This window comes from Rhipicephalus microplus, unplaced genomic scaffold (genome assembly GCF_043290135.1).
Source record: "Rhipicephalus microplus isolate Deutch F79 unplaced genomic scaffold, USDA_Rmic scaffold_24, whole genome shotgun sequence".
NCBI lineage: Eukaryota > Metazoa > Arthropoda > Arachnida > Ixodida > Ixodidae > Rhipicephalus > Rhipicephalus microplus.
The window spans coordinates 7,575,260-7,589,513 of NW_027464597.1; the positions used below are offsets into that span (position 1 = coordinate 7,575,260).

The 14,254-nt window shown below is 45.1% G+C and overlaps 1 protein-coding gene and 1 long non-coding RNA gene across 3 annotated transcripts in view; one reads left to right on the forward strand and one right to left on the reverse strand.

The window, feature by feature from the left end:
* The window catches only part of LOC142786474 (uncharacterized), a 273,752-nt gene that overhangs the window by 220,152 nt on the left and 39,346 nt on the right, over nt 1-14,254 (forward strand). The window lies entirely within an intron of this gene.
* LOC142786469 (uncharacterized) overlaps nt 8,580-14,254 on the reverse strand; it is a 44,092-nt gene continuing 38,417 nt past the window's right edge. The window contains exon 5 of one of the 2 annotated variants that reach the window (XM_075884176.1): nt 8,580-8,976. In XM_075884176.1, coding sequence (XP_075740291.1) covers nt 8,692-8,976 — 285 coding nt within the window. In that variant the 3' untranslated portion in view covers nt 8,580-8,691. The remainder of the gene's footprint in view (nt 8,977-14,254) is intronic. The other variant, XM_075884177.1, reaches the window with a different exon arrangement.

Here is a 14,254-nt window from a genome sequence, read left to right on the forward strand (position 1 = left end):
TATTTTTCGCGACCGGGCAAATCACCCAGGGCAACCCCGCTATTTTTGTGACGAATCCATCCCCATACATTGTTACCTTGGTTCGAGGAGAATGTCTCGGCAGAGTGGAACCAGTCGACGACGCACAAGTCTTGGACTTACCCGATGACTCGCGTTGTCCCAATTCGTGTACCATCAGTGCTGTTTCCGCTTCTGATCTATCATCTCCTGATGTATTTGGCCCCTACATTGATGACCACCTTACGCCGGTACAGTGTTCCCAGCTTCTGGACCTGTTACAAAAATATTGTTCCTCTTTCGATGTCGGGCGCAGTTCTCTCGGTCGCGTGTCCATTGTTAGTCATCGTATCGACACTGGTGCCCATCCACCATTACGGCAACTTTCATACCGCGTGTAACCTGCAAAACGTCAGGAAATTTACGAACAGGGTGACTATATGCTCCGACGAGACGTTATTCGGCCCTCGGACAGTATATAGGCGTCTCCTGTTGTTCTTGTTGAGAATAAAGATGGGTTTGTGTGGTTCTGTGTCGACTACAGGTGACTTAATAAGATCACTCGCAAGGATGTTCACCCACTGCCGTGCATCGATGATGCAATTGACAGCCTTCACGGAGTCGATTTTTTGGTTCTCTTGATCTGCGCTCGGGTACTGGCAAGTACCCATGGCTGATGACGCTCGACCGAGGACTGCCTTCACCACACCCGACGGCTTGTATAACTTCAACGTCATGCCATTTGGTCTATGTAATGCACCAGCGACCTTTGAGCGCATGATGGACACCGTTCTGCGCAACTTGAAATGGCACACGTGCTTGTGTTACCTCGATGACGTTGTTGTCCTCGCTCCGGATTTCTCCACGCATCTCCAACGTCTGAAAGGATTTTTCGCACATGTGAGCAATGCCGGCTTGCAACTAAATCTGAAGAAATGCCACTTTGCAGCACGGCAACTCACCATCCTAGGGTACGTCTTGTCCAAGGATGGCATTCTTCCTGACCCAGTCAAGCTTCGGGTTGTGGCCGAATTCCCCAAGCCTGCGTCCGTCAAACAACTGCGTAGTTTTGTGGGCCTGTGCTCATACTTCCGACGCTTCATGTGAAACTTTGCCACGATCATATCACCGCTGACGAAGCTCCTTGGTAGTAATGGGCCCCTCAATACGTGTACGTCCGAGTGCGACGACGCCTTCGCGAAGCTCCGCCCTTCGTTGAGGTCTCCTCCCATTCTACGCCACTACGAACCTACGATCCCAATGGAGGTGCACACGGACGCCAGCGGTGTAGGCCTTGGCGCAGTCCCGGCGTAGCGCAAGTCCGGATTCCCTGAATATGTCGTGGCATATGCAAGCCATACGCTCACGAGAGCAGAAACAAACTACACTATCACGGAAAAAGAGTGTTTGGCAATCGCCTGGTCCCTTACAAAGTTTCGACATTATGTGTGCGGTAGCTCATTCGATGTCATCACTGACAATCATGCACTATGCTGGCATTCATGATTGAAGGATCTCTCAGGCCATCTCGCCCGTTGGGCTCTTCGCTTACAAGACTACGACATCCGGGTGATGTACCGCAACAGACGCCAGCATGCTGGCGCCGACGCCCTCTCGCACTCCCGTCTGCATGAAGATGACGTGCTCTGCTCAGTATCATCGGTTGCTGTTTCTGCCATTGATGTTGACATTATCACAACCGAACAGCGAAGCGATATTTGGATCGCCCCGCTGATCGACTCTCTCTCTGCTCCGTCTGCAACGCCATCCATGCGTGCCTTGCGTCGTCGACCTCACCATTTCGCCACTCGAGACGGCTTCCTACACCGACGCAATTACTACGCCGATGGCCGGCAGTGGTTACTCGTGATACCCAAAACCTCCGCTAATTTGTTAGGGCGTTTATTAGCCGGCACACAGCGAACATACACAATGGTGGCAGTAACGGCCGAGCATGGACTCTCAGCGGGAGCGGCGTCCTTTTTGGGTATAGACCCAGTAGAAAGCCCTTGAGAGTTCTACCCATTCAGTTTTTGGAGGCTTCTCTACAAGCTATACAATTCAGGTTAGTGGGCATCGTTCAAAACTTTGTAAAGGCCGAAAAAGTTAAAGTTTAAGCAATGCGAGTCTTGAAACGATCATTGCTAAGCACAAGCTCCGGCTCCACAAAAGTGCAAAGGTTAACGAAACATGACGCTTGCTTCAAGAAACCACTCCACCAGACACAACATCAAATAGGCAGCACTGAAGTTATTCGAAATTCCCGTTTCAAACAACTCAAGCGGTATTTAAATTCGTGTTATTCTTCGTTAATATGAGAAATTTGATTTAAAAATTGAAGGCCGCTTAGCTCCAGTGGCGTTAAACCAGACGACACGACACTGCATGGTCGTAGTAGTTTATCTTTATTTATTGTTCCATTGCTCTATTTGTTTATTGTATCAGCTTTCTTCGTACTTCATAATGTCTGCATCTTTTTCTTTCTTTCTTTCTTTCTTTCTTCTTTCCTGCTTCTTCTTTCTTTCATTCATTCATTCTTTCTTTCTTTTTCTACTTTCTTTCTTTTTCTCTTTCTTTCTTTCTTTCTTTGTTTACGTCGTGCAATGTTCTAGCAATCGGATGACTTTGTGCACGTACTTCGATGAACAACAGCGTCGTATCAAAGAGTGACAAAATGACGATATTGTGCTACCCACGTTCGTATAAAAGCAACATGTCTGCCACGGGAAAAACTTAATCGCATATTTTTTTGGCTCGACGAAATTTCCTTTCAGAAGAAATGGCTGCATGTACATGGTGACCTAAAGGGAAGCGCAACCTCCATGCTTCAGTTTTAGCTTCCAGCAGTTAAAATCCACGTTTACAACATCTACGCACAAGAAATTAGGACGAGGAACAGCCGCGCATGCAAGTATAGTGGCATTTAGAGCGCGTTAACAGACAAGAAACGAAAGACAGAGTGATACCGACGAGCGCTCTATAACTCTGTCCTTCGTTTCTTGTCTGTTTACACGCTGTGAATACCATTATGTTCAAGCACAAACCTGCCCAAATTTCAGTGATTTTAAACATGCAGATATGCGTAAGTCATCCATCTGTCGCATCGCTTGGTGAATGAATATCACAACTTCTATTGTACATTTAAGACAAGTCATCAAAAGTAGCACAATCGGCGCTGTTGAGTTTTTTTTTATTGGTTCCCCCTGGATTTAGGATTTTTGCCACATTATTCATAGGAACACGAAGACTAGCTTGGTCCCCAACTTTCCGGCTTTGCACAGAAGCAGCGTCGTAGCCATTGCAGTTCCTTGGGTTCTTAAGCGAACGTTCTCGAAAGAACAACGCAGTCTCTATAAAACATTCGCCCGTTGGTTGCTCTTGTTCGTCCCTTTGTTTTAAGCACGTGCTTGTCAACGATGAATTAGTTGAAGTTATAGACCGACTTACCGTTATGCTCAATTCAGCATCTATACTATCAATAAAGTTTTCCAGCACGGCAAGATCGTGCTTCATAGGATAATTTCCAGCATGGCAAATCTTTCCTCGCCTGACGCTGAGCGCACTCGCACGCTTCTGAGCGTGTTTCCACTTGGTGCAAACGATAGCGGCCACGCTAGCTTATGCACCGTAAAAGTTACATAATGAACCCGCTCAGGCAGTTTCATTGTACTCATTATTACGCAGGCAACTATTCAGCCACCTTAAGATATATATATATATATATATATATATATATATATATATATATATATATATATATATATATATATATATATATATATATATATATATATATATATATATATATGCATATATTCGTCATGTACTTTCGTTTTCACTGCACTGAGCGAGTTACCAGGAGAAGTGGTTAATGCGGACCCGACACAATCGTTCGCCTATCCCGTCAGTAGCCTTTCTACTGACTTTCGAAATTCTGCTCTGTACTTATGTTCCATATTCAAGTGCCGTATTTTGGTATTTCTTTATAGTGAAAGCTGTTATGAGATCCCAACACGGGTTACATGCGCCATAGTTGTCTGCTTCAACCGGTGTCTGTAACCCCTATCGCGCAAAGCGAGAAAAAAAACTAAAGAACAAACAGCAACACCACAATTGGATTCGAGCCCGAGTACGCTGTGTGCCAACCCAGAATTCTACACTGAGCTACGCTGGTGCTTGGAACTCCGTGGCAAACTGCACCCTATAGACGGGCTTCATGCCGGTGACAAAATCGCCAGTAAGGTGTGTAAATAAAGCGCTTAGAACAGCAACAAAGCAGCCAGGCATCACACCTTGCGAATTTCGTAACGAGTGGTTCATGGAATGGTACTAGTTCTTGTTCTTGTTCACCTATTGATCGTGACGCATACCCACTATGAGGAAGTTGCCAAGAATCGAGTTATTTTAAAAATAATTGTTCAGACTTAGAATATTGTAAATATATTATAAAGATTACCGATAACCTAGGAATGTGTAGTGCTTAATTTAATACATGCAATTATTTAAATAAACGAATTTATTCTCAGAAGGTAGCAATCACCTGATTTTTTTACGTATATAATTTTGTAAAAACATTACGATAACGAAACACATTAATTAGTCAACCTATTAGTTTCATCAGTATGGTCACGGACGGCCGCGCGTACTATCACAATAAAGAACCCAGAAATGGAAGCCCCAAAAGACAAAATGGCAGGCACACATAAGTCCATACCGATACCACATAAAGGTTTTCTAAAAGGTTGTTTCGGAGTGTGAAACATCGCCTGCACGTCAAAAAGAAATCATCTATTTTTTTAAGTTCATCACAGAGCGTGCAAAGTGGCGAAGGTGCCTGAGCAGACCTGTGTTTATAGAAATTCAGATTTGGTACCCGGCAACGCAGCCTTGTCATAGCTACTTCTTGTTTACGAGTGCGGCAAAAGTCTCTTCGCCAGGGATATAATAAATGGCGATATTTTGCAGAGTTTTTTAGCGCTGTACCTCTAAAGACTTCCATAAGCGTTCGTCTGCGGAATCGAGCAACAGTCACACAAGCGGATGATGGACAGTGTGGTAGAATCGATTCGCTAATTGACGACTTAGCTGAGGAATGAGCTATTTTATTTAGAAATAAACCTTTATGTCCACGCACCCGAACTAATCGTACTTTTCTCAAATGTACAGGCACTAGCGCACGGAACACCTTTGTTACTTGATTATCAACACCAACAGAAAGTGCCGCACAGAGAGATGGGGAATCTGTTATTATGACAGCTGATGTTTTGCTGTATGTAACTTGCGTAAGGCGAGCACTACTGCCAGAAATTCAGCCACAAAAACGGGTTTGAGATTGGGCAGTCTAAGGGAATAAATCCAATCTAAAATCGGGCTGAAAATTCGAACCCCTAAATTTTCGTCACATTGCGATGCGTATGTAGCATTAACAACGTTTGTTCTATTACTGCACAGGTGATCTTGTAGTAAACCGTCCAAATTATTATGAGGAAGTAATTTGGCGTTATTAGAAAAAATATTGCCAAATTGAATTTCATCAAGGTATGAATTATAACGACTCAGCATGATGTCGCATATACGTACGTTTGGAGGCTCCAATAAATTTTGCACAAATATAATTTTTTTTTTTGGGGGGGGGGGGTTGTGAAATCGTAGTCATCTAGCACCGAGAAATGATTCCGGGGTCGAAATAAAGGCTGCTTCTGAAGGTCGTAATGGGGATTTATAAATTCTTAAGAATGTCTGATCAGTCAGAAAGAGAATCCTACAAGAAATAGGAGATACGTCGATACTAAATACAACACATTGTTAGCAACTGTTTGGGGCAGACCAAGGAATAAGCGCAAAGCTTCTATTTCCAGAAGAATTAGAGGCCACAACTTGTAAGCTGGAACTCCAGAGAAAAGTACACAACCAAATTCCAAAATAGTATGATCGCACATGCGATATATCATTACCAATGTGTCTCTTCCTACACCTATGAGGTAGTTGCTTAGGCCACGTAATATGCCAATGACCCACACACCTTCTCGGGCGATATATTTGATATGAGGTCACCAGTTATGCGATGTGTGTGGTCGCCAGTTAAGCGATGGTACTACCCCATCATAATACCGTTATACCCGGCGACAACTTTCTGTGGCAGCATGGCCAAGGCTACGTGGGCGGAGCCTATGCACATGTGCTACTGCGCCAAGTAGTCCGACCGCTTCGACGGGTGTTTCGGTTTCGATTTCTCGCGTTTGCTCGCGTTTCGCTGCAGGAAACGCGAGTCGCAGGAAACGCGAGTCGACGGAAGCCAAAAGATCCCCAAAAAACCTGAAAGAGCGTGAAACGAAATTTTTTCTACTGCGCAACGTTTTTATTCACTAATTAAAAAATAAATCCGCGAAAATTGTAAGTGACGAATGGTAAAATCTTAGTTACCCAGAACAGTATACAAACGTTTTCGTTGAGGGACTACATGCTGTGGCGCAGTAAGACAAGCGTGCTTCGGCTCCGTAGCCTTGGCTGTGCTGCCACAGAAAGTTGTCGCGGGGTATAGGCATAATCTTCTCCGTTGTCAACCACAGCATCAAAATATAGCACAAAATTTCTCGCAAGTGTGAAACGGATGACGCTTCACCGAAGATTGACGAAGGAGGGCATAGTGGATATTATGTTTTCTTGGCCCCAGAGTAAGTATGTGCAATCAATTCCAGGCGACAAACAAATAAACAATTGCCGGCAACAAAACTATGGGTGTAGTGGCTACCCCGCAATTGTGCTTGTAGCGGTAACCCAAGTTGTTTAAAAAGCTCCCGAAGGCTGCTCTTCCAGCTTTAGCAGTGTCTGTGTTGCGCGTTCTGCTCAGGCATGGCGTTTTTAAAGACGATAGTCTTTCTTGGGGACCTTCGACGGAAAAATGTTGGTCTCCATGACTGTCTGTACATTTGTCTGTTTGTCCACCCTAACGACACCTCAAACGGCACTAAACGGCTAACCCCATCCGCAGCGCCCTCCAATATTGCTCAAGGTTTAGCGTTCATAGTTGTGCAATTGTCAATTAAAGAAGCAAGTATTTTGCATATCAGAGGTACCATAACAACACGTCTATGTTTTGTATGTCTGCCTTTATACTAGAAAAGGCACACACAAGTAGCTCTAAGGACTGTAGCGTTTATCGCGTTGCGCTGACAGTGCAACGCGATGCTCATGAAGGTGTTTTCAAAACTTTGCTACGACGACAGGTGGTGGCACCTGCCCGTCGCTTTGCATTCTACACCTTATCTCCTGCGAGACTGGCGCGCATCTTTCAACGCGGTCGCGCACACCTTCGTTTTCGAAGATAACTGCCAGATGGCGCTCCTGTCTAACGTGCCTAGATGCGCTTGTTCGCTTCCGCTACACGCTCGATGCACTCCAACGCAGCGCCTTCAGAATACCATTCACCTATTTTCTTGCACAGAACATAAAATAAACGTATTGTTCACTTTCTCCACACGCAAGACTACCGTTTTTTCGACAAAATTTACAGTGTAACACGTAGATTCGGGCCCAATGTTTTGTCATTTCTACTGTATTGTGTTTAGTCAGTTCAGTTTCTCTTATTACCATTGACATTCATGTACCCCCTCCTGCTGCAGCCCGAAAACGTTCTGAAGTATACGCAATTAATTAATTAATTGTTAATCAATCAATATATAATGAATAATTAATTAACTGTACACTGTTAAATAATTGAGCGTTTATTAATAATTGTTTATTAATTAATTATTAATAAATTGATTAATATTATAATTAATTATTTATATTATCAATTATTAATAAATAATTGCTTATTCATTATTGATAATTATTTACTTGATTGAATAATTAATTATTGTTAAACAAACAAAACGATAACAATTCACTGTACTTATATCATGACAGGCTTGCCCTAATGAGTATCGTTTCAATTTTTCTACTTCAGAGATTTCCATATTCACATATCATCTGAATTCTTTCGGAAGGAGGTATTTGTTACACAGAGTGAATTTCATTCGGTACATTCCACTCCGACTTTCTTCAGCTATTTGTAGACAACGCAACGCTTATCGGTCGTTTTTTTTCTTTCAGTTTTCTCCCTTCGGTCGCATTGACTAAGGCACTTAGCAGTGCAGAGTGATTAACAGCCTAAGCCAAAACAAAATGGCGGCCGACGCTGTCGGCACAGCCCACCTGCGTGAACGGAAATCTACGAAGGGATAAAATGCGCGTTTAATAGTGACCTATTCGGACTGAAGCAGCAAAGGGCGCACTTAAAAGGGCGTAACCGAAATGATCTTGTGGATGGGGTTCTGATATTCTCTTCGAATGTTCGTGAATTCTCTGTGTGAATACATACGCCTGCCAACTCAAAAAAAATATTTGAGAAGGTGACGAGGGGCAAACCATTTGCCGTCTTCTCGAAACAAGATTTATCTTGTTGCAGCTTTTGGTTCCTTGCCATGATGTTACCTCGTTTCATCTGAAGCCTTCCATCACTGTACTTAAAAAAAAATCAGTGTACTTTTCAAAAAGAAAAACAAAGTTAAAAACAGCTCGTAAAAACCATAGGCAGATCCATCAAATAGGAATTAGTTTATTTCACACAAAAGAAAAAAAAGAAGCTATTGAGCGCCACGCGAAACGTGTTGACGGAGGGGTCTCGTCTCCGGGCGCAAATGTAAGGAAGCCTCATTCGGCGATGCGCCATGGGAGAGGTGACAAGTTTTGAACATCGTCGCATTCGTCTCCGACGGCGTCGTCGAGGCTAGCGTACGAGAGTTGCTGCTCCGGGGATAGTTTCCATCCTGAAGCGCGCAGCTCCATAAGTTCGAGCAGGGTCAGGCGATCATCCTCCGGAACATCTGACGACAAGAAAGCGTCCCGCAAGCAGGTCACCAGCGCCGCCATGCGGGCAGGGGCACCTCGTTCAGCAGCTTCGCCGGCTGTAGTTAGGGCTCTGCGGAGGCACTCGACCTGCAGTGGCAGTTTTAAAATATTATTGTATCATTATATACCTAGCAGTCTGTTAAAATGTGTTGTTCGACTGAAGAAAAAAAGGCGCCGCTCAACAAGGCTTCAACTGACTTGACTTACGAAGGCTCATTAAAGAATTGAAGCAATGGCTTCAAGTCGCCAACGCTCGGCGCACTGCTCCTGATCTCTCCATTGCATCGGTGGTGCTTGAAAATGTGCTAGTGTTGATCCACATCTTTCTCCAGCACAGCTAATCTCGCTACTACTATCTCTCCTCCCGACACCACCTGTTCTAATCCCACCGCAGCTTCACCTTCATTCTGCTTCTTTCTACCTCGCATGGTCTTCTCAATATTGCCACGCTTTCTTTGCCTGGCTCAAGTAGCTTCTCTATATAAGCCTCCCTGTGATCCTGATATCTTTACCATGTTCTTTCTCTTGCCAGGCTTCTTCGCTCTCGCACGTGGGCTAAAAGTGCGCACGACCGGCCCTCGGTTTTAAACAGTTTCTTTGAGGAGAGCTCCATGAAACATGTATATAACAGACACGAGTCAACTATTCTCCAACAAAGCCACACCACTGCGTGAAGGGTCTTGGAGAAAACACCCTATACTTGTATAATGTAAGGTGAGAAGTGTGAAATCAGGGGAGAGGTGGGAACGCGTGGCCTAAGCACACAATTGAACTGCCAGTTTCACTATGTCAACCAGTAACAAGCGGGGGTTCGGAGAGCTTCACTGATGTTATTATGGACACAGGCATAACTAATATTCTAAAGCAATATATCTACTTAGGTAAGGTAGCTAGTAACCGCGTAGCCGAACCACGAGAGTCAATTAGCTAGAAGAATAAGGATGGGGTGAAGCATATTTGACACACATTCTAAAATCATTTTGGAAGTGTACCACTATCCCTCGTAAAGAGTGTATGTAACAGCTTCATCTTACAGACACTTAACTGCGCAGAAGGAACCTGGAAGCTTACAGAGAGCTAGGACTCAGCAAAAATTGAGGATGACGCAGTGAGCGATTGAAAGAAAAATTATAGGTGTAACCTTGAGAAACAATAAGAGAGCAGAGTGTGTCAAGGAACAAACCAGGCTTAGGAGTATCATAGTCGAAATCAAGAAGAAATAATGGTCATCGGCAGAGCACGTAGCGCGTAGGCTGGACCACCCGCTCGTCATTAAAGGTAACTGACTGAATTTTAAGAAAAAGTAAAGGCGTGAAAGGGAGAGAGAAAAGTACGTTAGCAGATGAGATTAAGAAGTTTGGGTATAACATGGCAGCAAAAAAGTACAACACCAGGTTGATTGGTGGGACATGGTAGAGGCCTTTGCTCTGCAGTGGGCGTAGACAAGCTGATGGTGATGAAAATAAATAATCGCCATCGTTCACAATGCAAACAGTACAGCGAAATCTCGTCAATTGGAATTTCATGAATCCGCTAAAAGTATCAGAAATCATTGAATGCCGACCAATCGAACGTATCAAGAAAACAAAGGAAAAATGTCTGCTATGTATACCTCAATTTCCTTCATGAATACGTAAATGCTGCACTTATTCCGCATAAGACCAGCGTAGAAGCAGCAACGTTTGTCATTCTGCGTTCTAGTTTCCAACGCGACGGCGGTGCCAGACTATCGTGTTTAATAAAATTAACGTTCTCGGCAGACCTCCTTCCTTGCGTGTATACTGCCACCATTAAAACCACCACACGTATGCATTGGCTATGACTCCCCCACCTCGTTTCTGCTGGCTGTGAATGCTGTTTTTGTTCTTTCGGGACAAAGAATTGCCTTGTTTTGTGCTAGGCACACTCCGATGATTGTCGGAATCAACCGAGTTGCGGCCTAATGTGGCCGAATTAAAAAATGTTTCTCGCCGTTAAGCAACGCGTAGGCTGGCCAGAACTAAAAGACCCGTGCGAAGGATGCAAATTTCCGGATTATTGAGGTACGACCTATAAAGCTTTTACTGTATTTGCATATACGTATATTGTGGGCATTTAGTATATGCATCCTCTTCACCTGTAAATTATCATAATTATCATGTGTGGTTCATGCATCCTCATCGTCGCGTAGCATCATCATCTTGGTTCATTCAACGTAGCTATCGGCTGCCGGCTCCTCGGGCCTAATAAAGGTAATCTAAACCAAGACATCATACGTGGTGGAGTGTGCTGTTAGAACCCCCGCCTTCCTCTCGACAACTCTACCCCGTGGAGCTACGTGCAGGTCGCCGCTTGGGCCAGGTGTCCAAAAATATGTCGCACCAAGATGAGGTCAGTGCTGCAGCCATTCCCACTCCACCACCACGTGCCGTGCCTTCTCAAGTCATCAACAGCTTCCAGCGTGAGCCCCATCCCTTCGCTGGTATGCGCGGGGAAGATGTAGAGGAATCGTTGAACAATTTCGAGCGTATCGGCACAGCTAACCAGTGGGATAACACCTACAAACTCGCTCACGTGTCATTCTACCTCACGGGTGTCGCGAAGACGTGGTTCCTCAACCACTTCATCGACATCCCCGACTGGTCAGCCTTCAAAGATCAGCTTCGCCATGTCTTTGGCACACTGGCTGTTCGTTCGGCTCTCGCAAATAAAGCTTTCGCGACTCGGAAACAGCACATCGCGGAGTCGTATACATCCTACATCGGGGATGTTCGTTCACTTTGCCGCCGAGTTGACACACCAGTGACAGAGTCAGACAAGGTGCGTCAGCTTCTTAAGGGGATCGCACCCATCGAATTCAATGCCCTTGCAATCCAGAATCCGGCTACCATTGCTGACGTTGTGACAACCTGTCAGCGCCTCAAAGAACTTGAGTCTATGCGCTTACAACCAGATAGTGACTTCGCCCGTATTACAGCGGATCCAAACCTACGAGACACGATAAGTGTGATTGTACGCGAAGAATTAGAAACAATGGGATTCACACTACCTTCAGTGTGTCCCATTCAGTCTTCTTCAACGTCATTGCGGGATGTCGTCAGGGAGGAGCTGACGTCCATGACCCACATGGCCCACTGCAGCCACTGTCACCGTACTCTCCCATCGTTCCCGCACACCGCCGCCGTGCCACCAGGCACCGTCAGCTCGACGTCTCCGCCATGAACGTACGCGTCGGTTGCTGCCGCACCTCCCACAAGCTTTCCCACGAGTTTTTCATCACCACCGCCTGAGCCGTCATTTGTCCCTCTCACTTCTCTCTCTCCCGGTGCAGTTAGGGCAAGCTACTACCCTCCTTATCGATCGACTCTCCCAACGTGCTATTATTGCGACTATCGTGGTCACATTTCACGCTTTTGCCGCAAGCGCCAGCAAAACGAGCGGCAAGGGTACGACATCGCGAACGGGACAATACCGCAGGAGCCTTGTACCAGGGCCGCCGATATTCGTCACTGCCGCGTCGCTCTCCATCTCTACCAGCATCGGGTGAACTGCGCTGTAGTCATCGATCAACCCGACGCCATTCACCATCGCCCTACCGTCACTCCTACTCTCCTCTTCAGCCTGCTTTCCTCGCTTCTGATCGGCGTCCGGAAAATTAAGCGATGCAGTTTTTGGAGGACAAACTGCATTCCAACACAGGACTCCAATTACTCTAGCGCGCCCTTACAATATGATTGCGGTCAGAGTTGTGGGAGTGGGCGTTGATGCTTTGGTGGATACTGGGGCTGCGTTTTCTGTTAATCGTGCTGATTTGTGTATTCTTCTTCGAAAAGTCACGACGCCTTATGATGGACCAACACTGGTTACAGCCCAGGGAGCAACGATTCGTCCTTCGGCTCCCTGTACTGCCCGTGTACTAATCGACGAAATTCTTCATCACATAGAATTCGCTGTGCTATCCCCGTGCTCCCAAGAACTCATTTTAGGCTGAACTTCCTTTCCTCTGCTTCTGCGGCTATTTGTTGTGCCCAACGTGTCTTTCATCTTACTGACACGGACCACTCACTCAACGACGAAGCCTACAGGCCACTTCGACTAATCACTGCTGTAGACATCGCGTTACCACCACACGAACATCAATTAGTCACACTTTTGTCCAACGACGTCGAATCTGGTGACATTTTGGTCACTCCGTCGCCCCGTTGCCTTAATAAAGGCATAGCTCTCGCATCAGGTGTGGCTAACTTCAACAATGGATCAGCTGTTCTTGCTGCTACCAACACCACACCAGATAAAATTTTACTGCCACGGGGCACTACTGTCGCCTGCGTTGCCGATCTGGAGCCTGTGTGCGTCGTGCCTCTTACCCCTGTCTTCTCTAAATGCCATCTTGCAGATCATGCTCCTCCCTCGGCCTTTACAGCAGCCATAAACAAGACTTGACAGACTCACAGAAGCAGCAGCTGCTCAATTTGTTGGAAAAGCACGCAAACTCCTTTTTTTATATATTATTTATTTATTCACACTGTCAGCCCAAGGACCAAGACAGGAGTTGGGGTTACATATCTGCCACGTACAAAGAACATATGTGGAAACAAGTTTCACACTGTACGCTCAAGACGCACACTATATGGAAATAACAAAAACGAAAACGCAAAACTATATCACAATACATCCCGCATAGATAACGGATAAAAGAAACATGTTCCAATACATCTCGTACACGTCACCAAAAAGAGAAAAAAGATTTGAAGTGATATAGTACATATTGAACACATTGATATAGTACATTGAACATATTCAACCGACAAGGAACAAGCAATTTGGTTACAAATATTCTGACAAAGCCTTTTTGAACCTTTGTAAATCGCAATGTTCGACTATGTATGGAGATAATTGATTCCAGTCATCGATGCTCCGAACCAAAAACAAATACTAGAATAAATCTGTTCTGTAGCTATGTGGTGTGATATGTTTCGAGTGTTTTGTTTTGGATGTGGTAAATGGGTGTAGTGCGATGTGTTCCTTTAGGTGAACTTTGTAGTCTTCATCGAGTATCTGAAAAAAGAATATCAGTCGATTATGTTGCATTTTTCGTTTCAACTTCATTAAACCGGCTCATTAATAGACTGAGTTCTGGAATAGGAGTTTACGTTCATTCATTCACCCTGGGCCAGACAGCCGCTACAGCACATCGTATTCAGACCAACGGAACATCCATTGTGCACCGCCGTCCGTAGCGCGTGTCGCTAGCCGAACGAAAAATCATTGAAAAAAACGTAGACGATATGCCGCAACGGGAGATAATTCGACCCTCATCCAGTCCTTGGTCGTCTCCCATCGTTCTGGTGTGCAGAAAAAGACGGTTTTGTACGATTTTGCGTCG